At 34.2% G+C, this 22,795-nt stretch overlaps 3 protein-coding genes across 3 annotated transcripts; 1 reads left to right on the top strand and 2 right to left on the bottom strand.

Annotated features, from left to right (window-relative positions):
• Nucleotides 1–3,162: 3,162 nt before the first annotated feature.
• LOC133317759 (uncharacterized) lies at nt 3,163–4,414 on the bottom strand. Its single transcript, XM_061519639.1, has 4 exons — nt 4,200–4,414; nt 3,931–4,110; nt 3,715–3,830; nt 3,163–3,564 (listed from the first exon to the last, which is right to left on the bottom strand). The coding sequence occupies exons 1-4, from the start codon at nt 4,351–4,353 to the stop codon at nt 3,559–3,561; spliced, it is 456 nt and encodes a 151-aa protein (XP_061375623.1). The 5' UTR covers nt 4,354–4,414; the 3' UTR covers nt 3,163–3,558.
• Nucleotides 4,415–12,959: 8,545 nt separating this feature from the next.
• Nucleotides 12,960–15,911, top strand: LOC133317758 (B3 domain-containing transcription factor VRN1-like). The gene is made up of 6 exons (XM_061519638.1): nt 12,960–13,046; nt 13,273–13,723; nt 13,834–13,958; nt 14,214–14,484; nt 15,444–15,568; nt 15,666–15,911. Exons 1-6 carry the CDS (start codon nt 12,960–12,962, stop codon nt 15,909–15,911), a joined length of 1,305 nt encoding a protein of 434 aa, XP_061375622.1.
• Nucleotides 15,912–17,271: 1,360 nt separating this feature from the next.
• Nucleotides 17,272–22,248, bottom strand: LOC133317757 (uncharacterized). The gene is made up of 6 exons (XM_061519637.1): nt 21,276–22,248; nt 19,701–19,756; nt 19,363–19,593; nt 18,161–18,449; nt 17,608–17,804; nt 17,272–17,529 (listed from the first exon to the last, which is right to left on the bottom strand). Exons 1-6 carry the CDS (start codon nt 22,206–22,208, stop codon nt 17,376–17,378), a joined length of 1,860 nt encoding a protein of 619 aa, XP_061375621.1. The 5' UTR covers nt 22,209–22,248; the 3' UTR covers nt 17,272–17,375.
• Between the last annotated feature and the right edge of the window lie 547 nt (nt 22,249–22,795).

Below are 22,795 nucleotides of genomic sequence, written 5' to 3'. Positions count from 1 at the left end.
AAAAAATTAACATCTTCCACAAAGGAAAAACAATCATCGCTGAAAACTTTGTGAATAAATAATCAAGAGATAAAGAAAAGAGAGAAGAAAAGATCATCCCAAATCGTAGAAAAAAATATCATCGCTGAAAACTTTGTGAATAAATAATAACAAGATCATCTCATCCCAAACTTTGTGAAGATTCTTCTACGTTAATCTTCTCTGATCCAGATCGAAATCATCCCAAACTATTGAGAAAAGATCCAAAGAAAATTATAATAAGAGATGGGAGAACGTAGAAGAAAAGAGAGAAGAAATTTTTTAGATTTGGGGCTTAGGACATGTGAGGAGGTTTAACAGAGTTTGTAAAAATTTTAACATAATTTTTGATTTGAAACAATTATAAAGTACAAGGGGTTAATTGAAACAATTAAAAGTACAATGGGGTAATTTAAAACATGGTCAAAGTTCAAAGGGGTAACTTATATTTTAGCCAAAAAAAAATTATCCGATCTTACTCACCTATCTGGACGATTAAACGACTCCAAACCAAATACAATTACTCTACTCATAGGGTAGGATTAAATGTTCAAAGAAAATGGAACTCAAAAGAGGAATCATGTCTTAAATTTTTTTTTTTTTAATATAATGGGAGCACTAAAATTTGAACCTATTACTTAATGCAAACTATCCAAACCACCTCAGCATTAGAGCAATACTAATGGCTTATGTGTTAAATTATTTTAGTATACGCCTCTTCTGCGCCTATATTTTGATGCGGAAAGAATATAGAAAAGTTGGTTAAGCAGAAAGAAAGGATACAATAAAAGAATAATCATCTGGTTTTCAATTTTTAATTATCAAAATAACAAAATTCAACTTCTAAAATAAGGGTCATAAACATCCTTTTAAAGAATAATTACAAATTTATCCAAAATTTAAAAATATAAAATCTTAAAAATAAGAAAAATTCATAACATAAATATAACGGTAACTAATTTTAAAAAATAAATAAATAATTATAATTAAATCATTCAAAACACATCCCAAATCTTAGATCTTAAATTATGTTAAATGTGTTTTTTTCCTTCTCTTACCAAACAAAACACAATCATATTTGTTGCTTTATTGGGACTTGGATTTAATTAGGGGTGTTCATCAACCGATCCAAACCGATTCAAACTGCGGTGACCGAACCGAAAAACCGATAACCGAATAAACCGAAAACTGAAAAACCGAATGCCGATTAAAATCCGCAAATTTTAATTGGATTGGATCGGTTTTTGGATGGGTTGATGACAACCGATCCAATATATTAATTTTCCTCTACCTACTTGGGTATTTCCCTAATCATAGCCTAAAACTTTATAAACCCAAGACTCATTAACCCATCAACTAAACCCAAGAAAAAATTGGCTGTGAAAATAGGGTAAGAAAAATACATGCCCATGTTTGGTAAGAGGAAGAGTTAAAAGGGGTATGGAAAAGAAATTTTTCAATCTAATCTTTTTACACATGGATCATACTCTGAATTTTGCCAACGATGGAATGAAAAAAAAAATTCATTCGCGGTGGTAAAATTTTACACATAACATCAGTAAAATTCATTCAAATTTTTCGGAAAAATTTAGCCTACCATATACATTTTTTTAACTTACCCGGCAAAAAATTCGTCTCACCATCATATTTCGAGCAAATTTTTTTCTAGTAAAAAAAAATTCTCCTATACCAAACGCCCCTTAAGATTTTTTAAAATGTCGGTTCTATATAGCTCATCACATCAGGAAGAAATATCTAAGATTAAGTGCAGTAATGAGGTAAAGCAAATCATATTTTGGCAAATTTTTTAATTTTATAACTCTTAGAAAGTTATAATGTTGGTATTTAAAAACTATAGCAAAAGTAACCCATCATTATCCATATTTTTATGATTATTTTTTTCCAATATTTTCCCCCCTTTTTCGATAAGGGAATATGGATACCTACTCACCTTGCAGAGAAAATGTTCTCTCTAAGCTACTAAAATTGATCTAATAACGAGGGGTTTAGATATGTCACGTTAGGTTGTGTATTTAGTTCTCACTTGTATCAACAAAACAAAAAAATGTGCTCCCTCATCACTTTCCAAACAACTAATTAATTTCAGACTTAAAAATATATTCACAAATATAATAAAGTCACCATTCTAATTAATAATTTAAAATTCTAAAAACATTCCATGAAATTAAGTAAAGGAATTAAAAAAAAATACATAAATATTTTGATAAAATACTAATGCATATATTCAAATTGTACAGTGCATCCAATCATGCATATACATTAAAATTTATTTTTTTAATTTTCAATTCACGTTATTTTACATTTAATTTTTATATTTTTTTAATTTATCTTAAATTATTGAAGATTTACAATGTGTAAAGGTATAAATTCTTCAAAGACTTGTGGAATTATTTTTAGAGAATTAGATTTAAAAATATGACATCAACATATTTAATACAAGTTTTGTTTACCAAAAAAAAAAATACAAGTTTTAAACTAATATTTTAGACATTATTAATTCAACAGAAAATATCTTTTTTTCTTTTATTTTGTGTCCCATATTTTTTTTTTAATACAATAATAAGAGCTGAGTATCTTGCATAAGTTATCTTAAAATACGTCCAATATTCAATTTTCACTCTCACAGACTTTCCTGGCTATTTGACCATTTTGCACCTCATTAATTAATTAATAACCATTTTGCTCCTGATTTGAAATTATCTACCAATCTGCCCCTCTTTAATCGACTAACTTGAATTTTTAATCGACTAAATGGTTGTTGGGAGATTTAATCGACTAAATCTCCCTACTTAATCGATTAAAAAATCATACTGACTTGTTTTCCTTTGTTGTCTGTTGGGAGATTTAGTCGATTAAATAGAGAGATTTAGTCGATTAAATCTCCCAATAGCCATTTTTGCCTGTTTTGACCATTTAATCGACTAAAAATGCAAGGTAGTCGATTAAAGAGGGGCAGATTGGTAGATAGTTTTGAATCAGGGGCAAAATGATTATTAATAATTAATAAGGAGCAAAAGGGTGAAAAAACCGACTTTCCTTCTACTTCTTTCCCGCAACTTTTGATTTTTTTTTTAATTTTTTTTTTATTTTTAATTTTGTATCCAAAAAATATTAAATGCTAAGAAAACGTACTTTAAAATTTATCCAAAAATAACATGAAGGGAATATTGTTCCTCATAATGTAATCATATGCTTCGGTAGAAAAGCCTCCTAAGTCCTAAGATTTCTTAACTACAATAAAATGAGTGATACATCTTTATAGTAACAGTACCAACGGCTCCAATTACATTGTCTAAGTGTGGCGTCTGAAAATGTGAACATCAAACACTGCATCTTCTCTGTTGATGAGCTCAAACACACAAACATCTCCAACTACCAATTTACATTCTTTTACAAATTGGAACCAACCTCCAGAAAAAAAGGAGGCAGAGTTGTGTGGATAACATAGGAACTTGATAGGCCACACTTTCTTTCCACACCGTAACTTCACAATCTGTGTCTTGTTATCGAAGTACTCTCTTACGACTGCATCAAGTTAAATTTTCATCACCATTAGATCACAGCCTAATATTTAATGAGAGTATAACAATAACTGCATTTTTGATGCATGCATATATGGAATAAAGTTCCCATACAGATACATGTGTTTAATTTGCTTCTTAACTAAAACCTCACCGGTCTAGATTGAATTCCCGGCCTCACTTTGACTGTGAAAAAGGGATTTTCTGAGGCAAATTTATCAGCTTCTTTCAGAGCTCCATTTGTGTTGGGGGAGGTACCATCCACATCCTCTGAAAAAATTGAACATGGGTGAAAGTTATGAAAATTTGAACTCAAATACTCAAAAGAATCCATTAAAATAAAAGGATAATCCGATCATGAAATACATACCATCCAATTCTTTCTTGACAGCTGCCATTTTAGATTTACCAAAGTTTGTCCCTTGAGACCGATCACCTGATCTTGTGCTAGTTTTCAATTTGTTACGTGATTGAGGACAAGCCACTGGTGATTTCAGTCTAGTGTTCTGGCATGGTGGTTGCCCATATTGAGTGCCACGGAAAGGAAATCCTATTACAAGGGTACTCTTGTTAAGTATGAGTAATTCGTGAAATACATGAAATGAAATGAAAAGGATAATCCAATCACGAGAAACATACCATCCGATTCTTTCTTTACAGATGCAAACTTAGACTTCTCAAAGTTTGTGCCTTCAGTTTGGGCATGATGGGGCAGATTTTGCTCAGTGGATCTTCTCTCCACACCTCCACTTGTGTCAGATCTTGATTTTTTACGTGGTTGAGGAGAAGGCATTGGTGATTTTTGTCTAGTCTTATGGCGTGGTGGTACCGTATCCAAAATTTTAATTGACTCATCATCACTAGTCTGGTCAAGGTTGTCCTGTGCATCTTGAGGGACATCCAAAGGATAATCTATTTCAAGGGTACTCTTGTCAAATATGTGTACCTCAAAATTACAAGTTTGCTTGTATTCAAACAACAGCAAATGACCATGATCCAGGGAGTAATATGTGGCAAATTCTATCCAACCCCTTTGAAGCCAAATATCACCATCATTTTCAGTCCAAAATACTTCCCATTTAGTGCCATCTGGAGGCTTAAGAAACATTGGGTTTGACATGTCACCACCATATTTCCTAATGAATTTTTTTGGGATCCTCTGCAAAGAACTTTCTGTTAGCATGCATAATGAAACTCACAGGCATATATAACACAGAAATTCAAATGTACCTGACAATAAAAATCCAAAAAAATAAAATAATGAAAATACACGGAGAGAAAAAAGGAGATGAAGGAAAGGACGTTTACCAGCTTTCCTTCTTGAAGACTTGTTCCAGGAATAATCTTGAAGAAACGGATTGGAGTGGGGTCAGGGTGCTTACTCATGGATGTTGCTACTTGTGTTCCACCCTCTCTGTGTGTGTTTGCTTTGTGGCAAAAAATTGTAGTTTTATCAAAACACCAATCATGAAATTCAAATTTTTTTCTTGCACGAAAATAAACAATATAAGCGTGAATTCCTATGAGATAAACTAGCTCTTGCACGAAAATAAAGACGATATTCACATTATCACTACCCGCTACATGTAAGCACAATTGATTGATATCACTATCCAAAGATACACAAATGTTACCAAACCAAGTGATAGTAGCATGATGCATGCATGGGATGACACATGACAGAATAGTTAATTCCAAAAAAAAAAAAAAATTATATACATATTGGGACAGGGAGAAGAAGGGGTTCTAAAGCTAACCTGAAAGTGAAAGAAGCTAGTAGAGATGTAGAGAATGAAAATTAAAGAGTGTGTAAAGGAGGAAGAGAGAACATGTAAAGGGGTGAAGCATAAAGAAGGCAAAGGGAGTAACAAGTTTTTATAGGCAAACATAAAAGAGAAGCGAAAAAACAGTTCCACGGCCTTTTTTTTTCAATCAAGAACCCTTTTTTTCTCTATATGTTGTGATCTTTCCTCTCTCTTTTTTTTTCAAAAATAAATAAATTTGGTGTGTATCTTTTCTTGTTCTCTGTTGAGATCTCCCGGTCCTTTTTCTGAGCATGTGTGAGGCATGCTATTGAGATGTCTGATGGAGTGGCGGTAAGAAATTTCAAAATAGGATTATATGAAATTAGAATACTAAAAGATTCAGACTTACTCCTTGAAGACATCATTCGTGATTTCTTGAAGTCTTCTTGTTTCCTCTGATAATCCTGCAATAGAAAGACCAGGATCTTCCTCTGCAATTCACACCAATCCCTGAATACAACCGTCGATGGGGCGAGTTGTGTAGTGACGGTTTTCTAACACATTGTGAATGCAGAGGGACCTAGCCAAACTTATTAACCCTAGTCCCCTTCTCATCATGGGCCTATGGGTTAGGCCTACACTGTTACCCACACTAATCAGATATTCAAACCCAAATCAAAATGATTACTAATTAACAATCAGGTCATAATCCTTGAATTAATTCTGATTAAATTTCCATTTTCCTCATAATTCCACCAATCAATCAGGTCATAATCCTCTAATTAATTCTGATTAAATTTCCATTTTTCTCATAATTCCACCAATCAATCAGGTCATAATCCTCTCATTAATTTGATTAAATTTCCATTTTCATCAAACTCTATACAAATCAAGGAATGCATTCATGACGCCCGCGCGGTCAGTGCCAAATTCGCGACTCCACAAATCAAGGACTGCATTCATGATGCCTGCGCGATCAGTGCCAAATCCAAGCGGATCGCGCGGACAAACAGAATGTAATTTGCCAAAATCACGCAGATCGCGCCATTTTCGCGCGTTTGCACTAGACTATGCAATTTCAACTTCTCTCTTTAACTTCTTTTTTGTGTTTCCTGCTATCAAAATGAATAAATTGAGTGAGAGAATGATTGAGAAGGAATAATCAATATTTCTTGCATTTATGAGCTTATTTTCACACATTTATTATTAATTCCTTGCTTCTTTTACTTAGAAATCACCATATCTTAGACGCATATCACTCACCCAAATAAGGCATCAAACCCAACATAAGTCTCAACATCAACAACATAATAATAAGACGGAAAACATAAAAAGTATCTAATCCAGTCATGTCAGCATAAATATAACATCAATATCAGCTAAGCTTTGGCCTCCTGCCGCTAGAGGCATCACCCCCCAAACTACCCGAACCTGAAATAAGCGCCCCCAAACATGGGGTGAGATCTCTAAACAAGAAATCTCAGTAAGACAAGGGGTCCTCCAGGATCTTCCACCCCAAGCTCACTTACATGTGCAATATAAGTTCAAAAACAGTTTATCATCATCAGTTCTAAGATAGTGCAATGCAACAGATAATCATGTCATGTGTGTCAATTCTATTCTACTGATCAGAGAAATGCAGGAATACGTCTATTACCCACACAATATGCAAGACGCTACTTGCACCCACCCATGGACTCACCATCTTGTATGACGCTACATACTCAGGCTTACCGACTAAGTGGAAACAACACATACATATTATAAGCCATTGCACATATCAGCTCAAAAGCATTTCAAAATATCCAAAGCATGTAACACAGCATGCATATAAACCATTCCCCCATGGGGTATGGTGGAACCACAACATGGATAAACCAAGGACACGAAAGCTTACCTTGCAAGCTAACAATCCAAGCCAAGAGTCCAACCAAAGCTCACAGTCCAAACACAGCAGAATCACAATCTGATTTGGACCAGCAATCATAACAATAAACATAGCTCATAAGCATAAACATAAAGACAACGCTTCTCTTTTACGTTTTACGTCTTAAGGCTTCACACAAAGCCACAAGCCCTTAATCACTTGATTTTGACTTAGTCCAATTATTATAGAAGTTCAACTTCCTCAAACTAGGGTCCACAAACCCCAAACATCAGTTCTGGATGAACAGTAAACCATTGTTCCTTGAAAACCCAGAATATCCGGATATATGTCGGGGACATATCGGGATATCAATATCATATCCGGATATCCATATCCAGATATTTCGCGACAGAATGCAGTTTCTGCATTTCGCGAAGATATTCATCCAAGGTTCCATTTTTAACACTTCCAAACGTCAAAGCATGCATTTTTACTCTGTTCAAGTTTCATATATCAGTTGGTTACTTGTTTAACTCCTTAAACATACCAAGACACCTCTTTTAATCATCAAAACACATGATCAAAGTTGAGTCACTTACCCAAAGCTTAAAACAGAACAAAAGGTTGCTCTTGGAGGTCACAACCAGCTCCCAAGATTCTGACTTCCCAAAGAAAACGAAAATGATGCTCAAGGTTGGTTCTTTCACCTCAAAGGTCACTACTTGGACCTCTAAATGCCATGACCATGGCTTCCCAACACCCAAACCACACAAGGTCAGCACCCTCACCAACTCACAGTGGCTGGAAACTCAGAACAAGGCCACCAACACACTGCCAATGCCCACTCTCACTCACCACATGTGATTAGGAGAAGTTTTCATGAAGGAATATTCCTCAAAGCTCAAGAAATGGAGGAAGGAAGGAAATGGAGCAATGAGGGAATGCTGGTCAGCCACCAAAGTCACGTATGAAGAGTATATGGCCTAGGGTTTTGTGCAAAAATGTTATATATATAGCTCACTTAAACCTTAACACACAGTATTAACGTTAATTGCTACGCTTAGCATTTTAATCCCAAACTCAGGATTCTGAACCTACTCAATTTTACAGGATTTAACATATTTTTCTTATATTTTTCGCAGCACCTTTTCGGTACGCGCTTTTCCATAGCCAGTATCAGTTCTGGCACCAGCTCCCATTATTTTAACTTGAAACTTGAAATCACAGTCCTGCATATTATTCTAGGAATATTCATGCACTTATTATAATTTTCTGAGATACTTCATCGGTACGCATTTATACCGGGTAGCAGAATCGGCATCTGCATTTTTCGTCAGAAAAGCGACTTTCAGCATTATTACTCACTTACTATAATTATTAAAGCCTCGTAATAATTATTAGGGTCAATTATGGAATTGTTTTCTAATTTCACATAATTAATTAATTAACTTCCTTAATTATCGGTGCGGGTTCTTACAATCGGTATACTTGCCGTAATTGCAACAGCTTGTCGTTGATCTAACGTTCCATGACGAAAAAAATTTATATTATTTTATGTTAAAAATAAAAATAAAAATAAAAATAAGAGCAAACTAAGGATTGGCTCAACTAAAAATATATCATACGCGACTCGGTCATTGACCCGGTCGATGGATCATCGATTGAATCATATGATCCGGGTTAGTATATAAAAACCTATATTTTATACATAAAAATACTTAAATACATGTAAAAAATTATTATACAAGGCTGCAAACATATATAATTTTGTAGGTATGAAAGAAAGTTATATATGGTAACCACAAATAGTATATTATAAAAGAAATAAACATAAAAGAAAAAAAATTCAAATATCAGGTAATCACATATAATTTCTCTATCAAATATCTTCAACTAAGTATATTTAATAATTATAAGACATTTACCAACAACTCTTCCCATAAAAATTAATTTCTAAGGAATCAATATGTCACCTTCTCTTAATCTACTGTTCCGCAGATTACTTCAATCTTTGAAGCTGAAATTTGATGTCACTATAGGAGAGCAAACTACTAGCAAACAAAACTACAAAAAAATTTGAAAGAAGTTCCACACTTTTTTAAGACAAGATAAGAAAACTTTGATTTTTTATTTTTTATTTAACAAAATTGTGTGACCCACCAATTTTGATAACCTGACCAGGTCACTAGTTTTGATAAAACTCAGCCGGTTCAAGCCAGTTTTCATCGAGTCTAATAAATGGTTGATTCGATACTTGATTCGAAACGGTCAGATGACTCATAACCAGTTCACCGAATTTCGGATTGACTCAGCTGGTTTAAACCAGATCTGATAACACTGATATAAACCTCGGGACAAACGAAAGACTCTGTGGTAATACTCGCCCCAAGTAATTAGGTCATGAAATTCAAAAAATATGAATATCAAAATAATTAGGCTTAAATATAAGTTATCTCCTTGAATTTTGACCATGTTTCAAATTACCTCCTGTACTTTTAATTATTTCAATTAACCCCAAGTACTTTATAAATGTTTCAAATCAACAATTCTGTTAAAAATTTTACAAACTCTGTTAAACCTCCTCACATGCCCTAAGCCCCAAATCTAAAAAATAATTTCTCTTTTTTCTTCGACGTTTTCTCATCTCTTATTACAATAGTTTGGTATGATTTCGATTTGGACCGGAGAAGATTACTATTTCTCTTTTCTTCTGTGTTCTCCCAAGATCTCTCTTAAAAAAAATTAACATCTTCTACAAAGGAAAAACAATCATCGCTGAAAACTTTGTGAATAAATAATCAAGAGATAAAGAAAAGAGAGAAGAAAAGATATCCCAAATCGTAGAAAAAAAATATCATCGCTGAAAACTTTGTGAATAAATAATAACAAGATCATCTCATCCCAAACTTTGTGAAGATTCTTCTACGTTAATCTTCTCTGATCCAGATCGAAATCATCCCAAACTATTGAGAAAAGATCCAAAGAAAATTATAATAAGAGATGGGAGAACGTAGAAGAAAAGAGAGAAGAAATTTTTTAGATTTGGGGCTTAGGACATGTGAGGAGGTTTAACAGAGTTTGTAAAAATTTTAACATAATTTTTGATTTGAAACAATTATAAAGTACAAGGGGTTAATTGAAACAATTAAAAGTACAATGGGGTAATTTAAAACATGGTCAAAGTTCAAAGGGGTAACTTATATTTTAGCCAAAAAAAAATTATCCGATCTTACTCACCTATCTGGACGATTAAACGACTCCAAACCAAATACAATTACTCTACTCATAGGGTAGGATTAAATGTTCAAAGAAAATGGAACTCAAAAGAGGAATCATGTCTTAAATTTTTTTATTTTTTTTAATATAATGGGAGCACTAAAATTTGAACCTATTACTTAATGCAAACTATCCAAACCACCTCAGCATTAGAGCAATACTAATGGCTTATGTGTTAAAATATTTTAGTATACGCCTCTTCTGCGCCTATATTTTGATGCGGAAAGAATATAGAAAAGTGGGTTAAGCAGAAAGAAAGGATACGATAAAAGAATAATCATCTGGTTTTCAATTTTTAATTATCAAAATAACAAAATTCAATTTCTAAAATAAGGGTCATAAATGTAACGCCTGGAAACTTGCAAGGATTAACGACTGTCCCCACACACTAACACGATACTTTTCAGCGTGCTTTGTCCTCACTCGCACACTTCCCGGGAAAACTTCCCAGGAGGTCACCCATCCCAGAATTGCTCCAAGTCAAGCACGCTTAACTGTGGAGTTCTTCCGATCTGGGCTACCGAAAAGCAGATGCATCTTGTTAGTATAGGTAGTACCAATTAATTCTTATAAGTTATTCCCAACTGTACCGTCTCATACCAGCACAGTCTCTGGAATCCCTCTCTTTCGGGTGTTGATTCGATGCATTCATGTACCCCCGTCCCTAGAAGCCTGACAGGAGCCGCTCCTTGTCCATGCCCTTTCGCACCGGCGATTACTCCCCGCCCTCGTCAGCGCCCGGGATGTTACATGCCCACCAGCTTCCGCCTGGTTCGTCCTCAAACCACACCGTACTGGATGAGAGTCCCTGCTCTGATACCACTTGTAACGCCTGGAAACTTGCAAGGATTAACGACTGTCCCCACACACTAACACGATACTTTTCAGCGTGCTTTGTCCTCACTCGCACACTTCCCGGGAAAACTTCCCAGGAGGTCACCCATCCCAGAATTGCTCCAAGTCAAGCACGCTTAACTGTGGAGTTCTTCCGATCTGGGCTACCGAAAAGCAGATGCATCTTGTTAGTATAGGTAGTACCAATTAATTCTTATAAGCTATTCCCAACTGTACCGTCTCATACCAGCACAGTCTCTGGAATCCCTCTCTTTCGGGTGTTGATTCGATGCATTCATGTACCCCCGTCCCTAGAAGCCTGACAGGAGCCGCTCCTTGTCCATGCCCTTTCGCACCGGCGATCACTCCCCGCCCTCGTCAGCGCCCGGGATGTTACAATAAACATCCTTTTATAGACTAATTACAAATTGATCCAAAATTTGAAAATATAAAATCTTAAAAATAAGAAAAATTCATAACATAAATATAACGGTAACTAATTTTAAAAAATAAATAAATAATTACAATTAAATCATTCAAAACACATCCCAAATCTTAGATCTTAAATTATGTTAAATGTGTTTTTTTCCTTCTCTTACCAAACAAAACACAATCATATTTGTTGCTTTATTGGGACTTGGATTTAATTAGGGGTGTTCATCAACCGATCCAAACTGATTCAAACTGCAGTGACCGAACAGAAAAACCGATAACCGAATAAACCGATAACCGAATAAACCGAAAACCGAAAAACCGAATACCGATTAAAATCCGCAAATTTTAATTGGATTGGATCGGTTTTTGGATGGGTTGATGAAAACCGATCCAATATATTAATTTTCCTCTACCTACTTGGGTATTTCCCTAATCATAGCCTAAAAATTTATAAACCCAAGACTCATTAACCCATCAACTAAACCCAAGAAAAAATCTAGTCACATCTTATCAACAAAATTTTATCTTTATAGAGCTTCATATTTCATTGCCAAAATTAAAAAAATTATATTATAGTTTACTAATGCTTTTGTATTTCAAAAAAAAAAATTACAAAGCCAATATATACAAAAGATGTTATTTGCACAACAATCATGAAATAAATTTTAGGATTTTTAAAAAACCGAAAATCGATCCAATCCAAACCGAAAAAAATTGAATTGGATTGGATCGGATTTGAAAAAAAGATTATAACCGAATGGATGATTATATGATCAAACTGAAGAGATTGGATCGGATAATTTTTGGTTCCAAAATCGATCCAATCCAGACCGCAAACACTCCTAGATTTAATCATAATTTATTATATTTCAAATCATTGCTTCCTTCAACAATTGGACGGGTCATCTGTAACGAGCCAACTACAATTTGCATCATAATTACTCTATATTCCTCGGTGTCGTTTACATAATCAAGGCTTGAAATCGTGGGCGCCTACAAGTGACCATTCATTTCTTGTGTAATTAACCATTTTCATAGCAATCATATATTATATTCATAACTGGCGCCTACAATTGACTATTCATTACTTGTGTAATTAAGCACTTTCATAACAATTATATCTTATATTCATAACGTTTTGATTTTTTTCCATTTTAATCGCGCCTTTCGTTTTCACCGAAACACTGCACACTTCAAATCATCGACTTTGAGGCACTTCGCTTGGCTTTCATCATTGGAAAGATGTCTTCTCAAGGATGTGATCATAAGGGTTATGGCATCCACTTTTTCAAGGTTATTCTTGAAAGCAACATTCGAAATGGAGAGCTGGTAACAATTTATTTTCCATTCTTTTCTTTTCTACATAAAGAGTAACTTTATCTCTATGTAAATATGAACATGAAATTTTTATTTATGATTTTCAGGGCTCTATATTAATATGTGAAAATTTTAGTTTCTTAGTACTTCATACAAATCTATTTTGGTCATATATAACTTTTTTGGTTTATTATTTAATATTGAATGCATGCTAATTGACAAGAAGTGTGTGTGACAGAGAGTGCCAAGAAGTTTTGTGAGGAGATATTGGCAAGCAATATCAAACCCTGTTTGTCTAAGGCTTCCAAATAGCATTGAATGGAAAGTTTATTGGATGAAACGTGATGGTGATGTTTGGTTTCGCAATGGTTGGAAAGAATTTGCACAATACTTGTCTTTGGATGTGTCACAGTTTGTGGTGTTTCGTTATGAAGAAAATTCTCACTTTAATGTGATTATATTTGATAAGAGTGCTTTAGAAATAAAATACCCTTCTAGAGTTGCTGATGAAAAAAGTGAAGAGGTTGATGAGAGTGATTATTCTTTGAAAATTCTTGAGGATTGTTCACCATTCGAGGTTAAAAGGGAAAAATCTCCATCTTCTCGAACTCGTAAGAAGATGAAAATCAACCCAAAAGAAGAACAAGCTGATGCAGGTTTTGATAATACTAATAAACACATGGACAGTGGTTGGTATTCTTCTATGATTTTGTTCTGTTTTTTTTTTTACTTTTCCTGTCTTAATTTGGAATTGTGGTTACCTAATGCTTTCTGGGTTAATTACTGATTATCGTAGCAGGTAGTACAAGAGATCTTAAGAAGAGAATCAGAACTTTTCACGAGAAAGTGAAGAGGAATTTCCGCTCTGAGAATGATTTTTTCACTTGTGCAATCCAGAAAACAAGCACAGAAAGAGATAGCTTGGTAACAAAATATACTGTTGGATGATATTCATTATTCATTTTGGTTTGTGTTTATTATTAAATGTATGTTTCTATGCGTCACATGAGAATGTGAAAGGACAAAATTTGCTCCTTTCAAGTTTTCAATTTATAATATACACACACATACACAAGTCTGAAGTTGCTTCCTTTTGAAACTTTAAATACTTTAAGCTACTTGTTTTTGTTCTGAGCTCTGTCACTTTTAATTTTCTGGCAAAACCATTAATCAAAGCAGATCATACCAAACGAATTTTCTAAATCAAAGCTTCAAAGAAAGGAAGGAAATGCTACCCTTTTTGTTAACAAGGAAAGGACATGGAATGTCGAATTGAAGCTCTTTCACAATGGACAATTATCAGTTACCCGTGGTTGGAAGAAATTTTTCTTGGACAATAATTTGAAATTGGGTGATGTTTGTGCATTTGTGCTAAACAAAGGCAAAGGAGTTTCATTCAAAGTTGTTATTTTTGCTCTTGAAGAGGACTCAAGCACTCTACTCTTTAAAGGTATTTATTTTATTGATCTTACCGGTTACCATACTTCTTGTCAACTTGTTCTTTATTGTAACCATTCTTCTTATTTAATTTAATATCATTCCTTTAGTACCCTTCTTTAAAATTAGAGAAATATAATAATCATGTTACAGGAATGGTACTGTTCATTCCTGCAACTATTTTTTAACTATGTACTCCGTACTCCTGGAAGTACATAGTTAAAAAACAGTAACTTTAATATTAAAATGAGTTGCAGGATGTCCTGTTGTCCTGTTAGAGGTACAACCTTGGCACTGGTTGGGTTCTACCTAGGGGTGTCAAAACGGGTTGACACGACACGAATACATCAACACTAACATGACACGAATTTTTCTTCGTGTCAAAATCTTCAACACGACACGATACGAATAACACGCAAAATAGGGGTCAAAACGATAATTGACAAAAAAAATTTAAAAAAATGGATCAAAATTAAAAAAAATTAAAAAAAAATAATAATAAAAAATTAAAAAAAAAAATTTAAAAATACGGGTCGACACGAACACGAATACATTAACGCGACAAAAATTTGTTTCGTGTCATTTTTCCCAACACGACACGAATTTTTTTACGGGTTAACCCGAACACAAATTTTCGTGTCGTGTCGTGGGTCGACTTGCGTGTCAAAACCTATATTAACACCCCTAGTTCTATCGTGCTAAAATTATTTTCTGACTCCGCCAGTAGGTGTCTTGTTTCTATTGAATAGATGTACCAAGTAACTGAGTGTGACGATAGCACTTAAAATTTTTCCTTTCAGACAAGTTATGTGTTTCCCAAACTTTCCTTCTCTTTCCCCATTAATTAGACCTTTCATTCAAACATAACACAAGCAACATATACCTTTTCCCTTCAATTTTCATCTTTTCTAGCATGGACATTCTGAATTAAAGTTTCTCCTTTTACATTTTCCACATAATTCAATGCTTCAGACAAAGAGGGGCTTTCTCATAAGCCTTCTTCATTTCTTAAAACTCCTGAAACTCCTCAAACTAACAGAAGATTAATGTTGAAGAATGACTTCATCTTCTACGTCAAGCCTCCATTGCATATTGCGGTATGATCAACTTGAATAATGTATTATAAACAACACTATATATGATGGAATATTTTGATTGGCCACTCATGAACTAATTAAGTTAATGTTAATGCAGACAATACCAATCAACTTCGTTCGGAGTAACCTTACACATGGAAGATATGCAACCTTGCAAGTTGGGAAGAGATCATGGTCTGTAAAAGTGCTCTATTATGAATATACTTCCTGTGTTAAATTCTCTCGAGGTTGGCATGATTTTGTGAGGGATTGTAACTTGAAAGTTGGTGATGCTTGTCACTGTAAGATGATAGATGAAGAAAATTTTGTGCTTCAAGTTTCAATTTCAAGACGCACCTGTTAAGAGTTTCATGTCACTGTCACTGTGTCATGTTTTTACCATTTTTCCCCCAATGTTCTTTATTATATAGATTGGCATTGTTTTGGACACGGTCTTCTGCAATAACAGTAATTGTTTATATTTTATTCACTTTAATTTTGACACAATTCATAAATTTTCAAGCTATTAAGTTACAGGATATCCATAATAATTGTAACAATGATTGGATGTGTGAGCTTTTTTCATATATTCTTGAAAGGTAACTAGTATGCTGATCTTGTAAGCAAAGTAAACGAATTGTCTCTTTCAGTTTTGTTGTCTATGTTTCTGGTTGTCCTTTGTATTAGAGCTTAGTCTGTTTCTTCCATGTATTGCAAGAGATTAAAAATATATTTATCATACAATATAATATAATATCACTTATTAGGATTTGCTGTTATTTTTTCATTCAATTCTTTTTTAATTATTTTAGTTTCGCCTTGTTAGTTGGAAGTATCTTGATATTTAAGTTTATTTTAGTCTTTCTGGTTACTTTTTTGAGCATTTTTTTTTTTGATAAGTGAGCATATTTTTAATGTTAAGTAAGTATCTACTCTCTTATAAATAAATAAAATAAATAAAAAATGAGATATAGGTGGAAAAAACCATAAAGGTAAATATAATATAAATAAATTCTCTTTTTTCATATTTAAGAAATGATGTATCCGGGTATAAATATTTTCTACTTTTTTTATAAACTATTTTCTGAAATGTATAGTACAAAAACATTTTCCCTCTCCCTCCTAGTTTCCTTTCTCTTTTCTTCTCTCAGATTTCTTGTTTACAATAAAGTTCTTAAACTGATTAAAAAAATTATATTTATTAGTTCCATTCATAATTTCATTCGGTTGATATGATTTTTTGCTATGCAAGCTTACATGATAGTTGGCATTATATCGCCAAATTTTGGCGTATCAGTCCATCATAGCTATTATGGTTACAGAACTCATGTATTCACTTATTCTCATCCAGATGCTGCTACTTTCACATCTACACATATGATAAAATTTATGTTTACCTTGACCCACTTCAATTTTTTCTTGGGAGTTACTAATCTCATATTATTTGAGACAGTTATCTCATGTGTGAGATAAATATGTGGGGTCCACACTTTAAAACAAAAGCAAAAAGAAATGGAAAAAACTGACACAAAATTCGATGAGTGTATAATATGAAATAACTATCTCCAACAAAATGAGAAAAATATTTCACCTTTTTCTTATAGCTGCTAAAACAGTAAAACTGTAGAGCAAAAGGTTTAGGTTTACAAACTGTACGATCTAAAAGTAAAATCTCATCTTTTCATTTGTGTCGGTATCATATCATATCATTCAAAACCTCTCCTTTGTTTGGACGACAGATTAAGAAATCAAAATCTGGGATATGTACAATTAATATCTGTCAAATTCAGTAGCTACAGGAGCTGAATCAAATCGGTTTACTAACTATTCAAGAATTTATTGACCAATCATAATTCTTGTAAGAGATATTAACAGGACCACCATCACTTAAGAGATGTGTCAAAAGACCAGCTTTAGTTGCATCCAAATAAGTTATTATCCATTTCAGTATGTTTCTCTCTTGTCCGAAATCCATAGTGTACCTGCCAAAATAAATACTTCATAAGCAAAGTGGTAGAAATTGCAGGTCAAAACCAAGGCTACAGAAACTAACTGCATACCACTTCAAAATTGGAGTGAGATGAATGGTCCTCTTCTCCAGGTCCACTTCAATTCCATCATTCTCAAAGAACTCTCTAGCAGCACATCTCAATTCTTCAGCAACTCTATGGGGTGAGAAGAACCTCACATTTGGGCTCGACTTTGCGCCATTACAAAGTCCAAAATGAATTAACGGATTCATTTTGATAAGAGCAAGCTGCAGTTTGGTAGGAACAAGTTAATCTTTCTTCATATCCAATCATATTATAAATGACAGGAAGTTATTTCTATGAGATAGGAATTTACGAGGAGTAAAGAAAAAATGAATGAAAAAGGAAAACACAAAAGTTGAGGCTGCAGCACTGGTTTAATATTATTTGGGTGCATACTCAATATTATTTGTAAAAGGGTTGGATTCAAACTCATGACCTGTTTCTACTCCAAGCTCACCCTCTTTGGGTGCATACTCCATGTATATTATATATCTAAAGTCCAAGATTATATTCATCAATAGTAAGGATTAAACAAACCTACATGAAATTATCCAAAACTCAATGTTGAAAAACAATATACCTCTAAACGCCTGTCTTCTGTGCTAAAGGGCTTGACTAAGGAATATGGTGACCTCCGATTGCTTCTGAGGATACCATTTTTAATAGTACTAAGAGAATAAGGATGTCCTCCTATCAAATACTGGAAATCAGAGAAGGATCTCCTATTAATTACACCTTCTTGACACCCTACTCTAATAACAGCATGGACGACCATGGCATTATACAAATTTAGGAAGAAGGCAAGCTTCTCGTTTTCTGAAAGTTCCATGACATCCACCCGCTGCAGATCCTGGGTCATATTTACATACCTGCAGTTCAAAGGAAAAGAAGAAAAAATAACTTCAGGCACGTAAAAGATGATATAAGAAATTACAGTCTCCTGTCACCCTATGTTCTTTGCAAGTTCTCTATAAGCATATAAAAAGTATTTGCATGTTTGGACAAACTGAGAAGTTCTACTAGTATATGTGCTACATGCATAAAACTGATGCAAGGCATTTTAAAACAAAAAAAAGTTCTGCAGAAACTGATGCAAGGCAAAAACAAAAAAGTTCTGCAGAGACAACAAGAAGTCATCTTGTTTGAGCGCCACTCAGTTTGGGAAGTATTCTTACCATTATCACTATATGTTGGTTTATAATTTTTAATTTGATATCACAAGAAAAAGTCAATAACAAAGTCTAATTTCATTCATGTTTGTTTTAAGGAATGTAGAAATAAAGTATTACATATAGACAGGAAAGGTTTAAGAAGAGGAAAACAGGCACCAAGAATCACATTTCTAGTTGCCATAACATCCAGCATTTGCCTTAAAACAAGTTTACCGGCTATGCAAACAGCATGGGACCAAAGGTGGACCAAACAGCACAGGGACAAAGCAAATTTCTGAAAATAGTCAAAATCAAACATACATTCCCAAGTTGTTCGTTGAAAACCAAAATTGGCCAATTGAAATACATTAGTTTCAAAAAATTAATTAATTCAAACATACAGTTTGATTGGCAATTTACAAGATAATAAGTAGGTATAAAGTGAAAATCAGGCATTAGATAGAGAAAGAGCTTCTCAATTCGCACGTAATTCATGCAACCTTCTCCAAGTTGAATCGATGACACTAAATTTATAAATGTTGAAACAAATCCACAGAACATTTACATCCACAATATGCACCAAAATAAACAACGAAATATAAGTCTATTTATCTTAAAAGCATTCCCATACCTCCGAAATTCCTCGCTTTTGCTAATGGCACCATAATCAACATGTCTCCTGTCATCAGAAGCATAAGACTCAAGAATGGAATACATAATCTTGGTAAGCCTATCACAAACTGCAGCTGCAGTCTTCCGTTCACTATCATTTGTGGCACCACGGAAATTAAAGCATTTGGAGATAAACGGTTCATGCTCAAGGAATCGATAGAAGTGGTTTCCCTCCTCAAAATCATTTTCCCTACAGAAGAAAGTTGGCAATGACAAGAAGAAAATTACCAATGGAGTGTGGCTCATATATTAAAATGCTCGTGTGAGTATCATTAGTTTCAGAAGCTATTTTCTTACCCGAAAACAGGATGGATGAAGTGCTTCTTGCATAACTGTTTTCCAATCTCAACAGCCTAAACATTAGTTTTGGAATGAAAACCATTTAGGGGGAATATCAAAGTTAGAGAAACAAAATTTGGAACCAATGTTTGAAATTGCAAGATTAAAAACAACATATCATATTCACAAACTTCTAAATCATGCAATAGTAACAATGATGGCCATATTTTTTATTTTGATAATGAATTTTGCTAACTGTTGCACGGGCTAAAGCAATTTACTTTACAAAAATGGCTTGTAGGATTTTGTTAGCGAAGAATTGATGAAGCTATTGAGTCCCAACACTTTTATGACACACGAGGTTGGTTTATTATTCCTTAATTAACGGCTATCATAAGCCATCCCGTGGGTCATTATTAGTATTTTCTCTTTTACCAAAAGCTTGGCAATGCAAAGGGAAATGCATCATTATTTTCCGTTAAATACTCCACAAGGACACTGTTTTCTCCGCTGACTTATATTAATGTAAAGTGTGTGAGTAATTTAAATTTTTTTAAAACAATTTAAGTAAGTTGTATTTTATATTTTATAGAAAAGAGATTAACAAAACAGTGTAAACCCAGTACGTTAGGTCTTGACTTCAAGGACACTAGAAAAGCACATGTAAAAGAAATAATAAATTTATCTTGAAAATAAAAACCAATAAAGAAAAAATAAATGAATAAAAAAAACTTTATTAAACGGAGATCAAATAAGACAAATAAAATAATTCAAAAATAACCTGACATTTCATTATTTATCAAATATTCAAATGATAAATCATAAAATGAATGTTCTATCATCCTGTGTTTAGTTTTAAAAAATAATCAAAAATTGATAACGAGAAGACTGTGTCAAAACAATAAAGAGTTAATTCGAATTTAATTCTCAAAAAATTAATAGCATCAAAAATTAATTTCTAATCATTTATAGGTTTATCTTTTCTCTTGCGACACGATATGCATTTGTAAAAATCTCAAACGTGGATTCGAAGATGGATAGAATTAACGAAAATATTTTCATAAAATTCATATAATAAACAAAAAACAAATTTTTTAAAATATCATTCATTAATTCCTCATCATCTCCAAATAACGTAATTTAGAATTGTAAGAAATAATTTTATTTGTTATTAGATGGAAAAACATTATTTACATTTTTTTAATTTGAGGAATCCATAGGTCATATAACAGGAAAGTAAAAAAAAAATTCCTAAAGAAACAATATTTTGTGGGTCCCATGTATTATTTTTTCTTTCTCTTTATGTTTTTTTTCTCTCCCAAGAAATTGTCAGAAATTTTTTTATTTTCCTATTACATCATCAATGGATTACCCTTTTAATTTTACTTAGAAAGTTAAAGGATATTTTAAGGCTAAAGAATTATCCTCCAAGGTCAAAATGTCAAATCAAAAACTCCAAAAAAACATTCAATAGATAAAATTGACGTAATAAATGAAACAATGAATGAGCATCCTCCCTAGGCGTACAATTATACTACCGAAAAAGAAAAAGAAATACGTAGACATACGGTGTGTATGTAGAACGTAACGCACCTTGTTAGAAGCATAGCCATGGTGGTGAATGAGAAGCTCAACCAACTCGCTACCACTGAAGCAGTTCCTCACAATCCTCATCTTCATCAAACGGTCCTGAATCGGCAACCTCTGCCGCAACACCCTCACCACCTTCACCATCTCATCCTCCACCTCCTCCTCGGATATCTCGTCGAAACCGTACACCGGAGCCGCCGGAGCGTCGCCGGAAAACTTTCCGTTCGCCGCCGCGGACATCTCCATCAACCTCTTCTCGAAATCGCCTTCGCCGTTCTTCCTCAGCGCGTTCAGCTCCACCAATCCTCCGATTAGGTTCTCGTTGAAGAAAATCTTCGGCACCGTGGAACTCCCCGTTCTCTCTCGAAGCTCATTCTCTCGCTCATCGTACACGTCCACGTTGATTTCCACGAACCTCAACCCTCTCTCCCTCAAGAACCTCCGAACCGCAGCGCAGTCTCTGCAATTCGACCTCGAGAAGAAGCTGATTCGTCCCTTCGCGAACGACGCGTCGTTTTTCACCATCACAACGACCTTGAGGCCGGAGAGGCTGAACTCCGTCACGTCGTCGCTCTTCTTCTTGTTAAACGACTCGTCGTTTTTCTCGTCGATCGTGTGCTTCAGAGACGAGATCCCTCTCGAGATTGCGGACGACAGGTCGTTGCTGCGCTGGCGTAGGAACTTTCCGAATGTTGACGGAACGACGTCGTTTCTACGAGACGGGGGCACTGGCTTAGGGAGAAGTGAATGAGGCTGCACGATTGTGAGAGGAATGTTACCGTTGGCGTGATTTTCGGTAGAAGCAATATTTTGAATTCGGTTGGGTTTTTCGGTTGAGGATTCATCGGATGCGTTTTGAGTGTTTGTGTTTATAGCTTGTGTTGTTGTTGGGTTTGGAATAGGTTGTTGTTGTTGTTCTACTACTTCGGAACCCATTGAATTGGAGAATGGAATAAGTGTAGTAACGTTAGGATTGGGAAAAGGGTGGAGAGTGAAGAAAACGAGGTTGGAGTGAGAATGAGTGAAAATGTGAGGGGGGGTTTATAATGCGAAGGATTGGATGGATGGTTGAGTTGAGGAGAAATGGAGAATTGACAAATGGAGTAATTCAATTTGGGATATTGACAAAGATCAGGGTGGTGAATGGTACGAGGAAGAAGTCAGATAATAGGGGTAGAGACAGACGTGGTCTTTCTTCTTTTAAAAAGATTTGTACTTTTCAGAATTTTTTAGGGTAACGTAACCTGACACACAAATAATATTACGCACAATGTTACGATCACATCTTAACCGTTGATTTCTGTCAATCAACGGTTATCGTTTATTTTGAATTAATAATTAATTAATGAGTTTGATTTGAAAAATAATAACCGTTGATCGGCGGAAATCAACGATTAAGATATGATCGTAACATTATTTGTGTGTCACAATATCCTATCTCATTACTTAATAGGAGTAAATTAATTGGCTCTGAATTTGTGAATCACAAGAGCTGTGTGACAAACAAGGCTTCTTATTCAAAT

This window comes from Gastrolobium bilobum, unplaced genomic scaffold, assembly GCF_033153095.1.
Source record: "Gastrolobium bilobum isolate Gb01-03AN ecotype WA unplaced genomic scaffold, APGP_CSIRO_Gbil_v1 utg34292, whole genome shotgun sequence".
NCBI lineage: Eukaryota > Viridiplantae > Streptophyta > Magnoliopsida > Fabales > Fabaceae > Gastrolobium > Gastrolobium bilobum.
Note: the sequence above shows the minus strand (reverse complement) of the source record. Positions and strands in the feature narration are given on the sequence as shown.

Excerpts from the sequence above, each read along its gene's own strand:
- LOC133317758 (XM_061519638.1), top strand. The coding sequence starts at position 12,960 with ATGTCTTCTCAAGGATGTGATCATAAGGGTTATGGCATCCACTTTTTC. Across the intron at positions 13,724-13,833 it reads TAATAAACACATGGACAGTG|GTAGTACAAGAGATCTTAAG; the intron begins GTTGGTATTCTT and ends TTATCGTAGCAG. Across the intron at positions 14,485-15,443 it reads AAGCACTCTACTCTTTAAAG|ACAAAGAGGGGCTTTCTCAT; the intron begins GTATTTATTTTA and ends TCAATGCTTCAG.
- LOC133317757 (XM_061519637.1), bottom strand. The coding sequence starts at position 22,208 with ATGGGTTCCGAAGTAGTAGAACAACAACAACAACCTATTCCAAACCCA. Across the intron at positions 19,757-21,275 it reads ATGGCTATGCTTCTAACAAG|GCTGTTGAGATTGGAAAACA; the intron begins GTGCGTTACGTT and ends ACTAATGTTTAG. Across the intron at positions 17,805-18,160 it reads CAGAAGACAGGCGTTTAGAG|CTTGCTCTTATCAAAATGAA; the intron begins GTATATTGTTTT and ends ACCAAACTGCAG.
- LOC133317759 (XM_061519639.1), bottom strand. The coding sequence starts at position 4,353 with ATGCCTTCTCCTCAACCACGTAAAAAATCAAGATCTGACACAAGTGGA. Across the intron at positions 4,111-4,199 it reads TGTAAAGAAAGAATCGGATG|GATTTCCTTTCCGTGGCACT; the intron begins GTATGTTTCTCG and ends CCCTTGTAATAG. Across the intron at positions 3,831-3,930 it reads TGTCAAGAAAGAATTGGATG|AGGATGTGGATGGTACCTCC; the intron begins GTATGTATTTCA and ends CAATTTTTTCAG.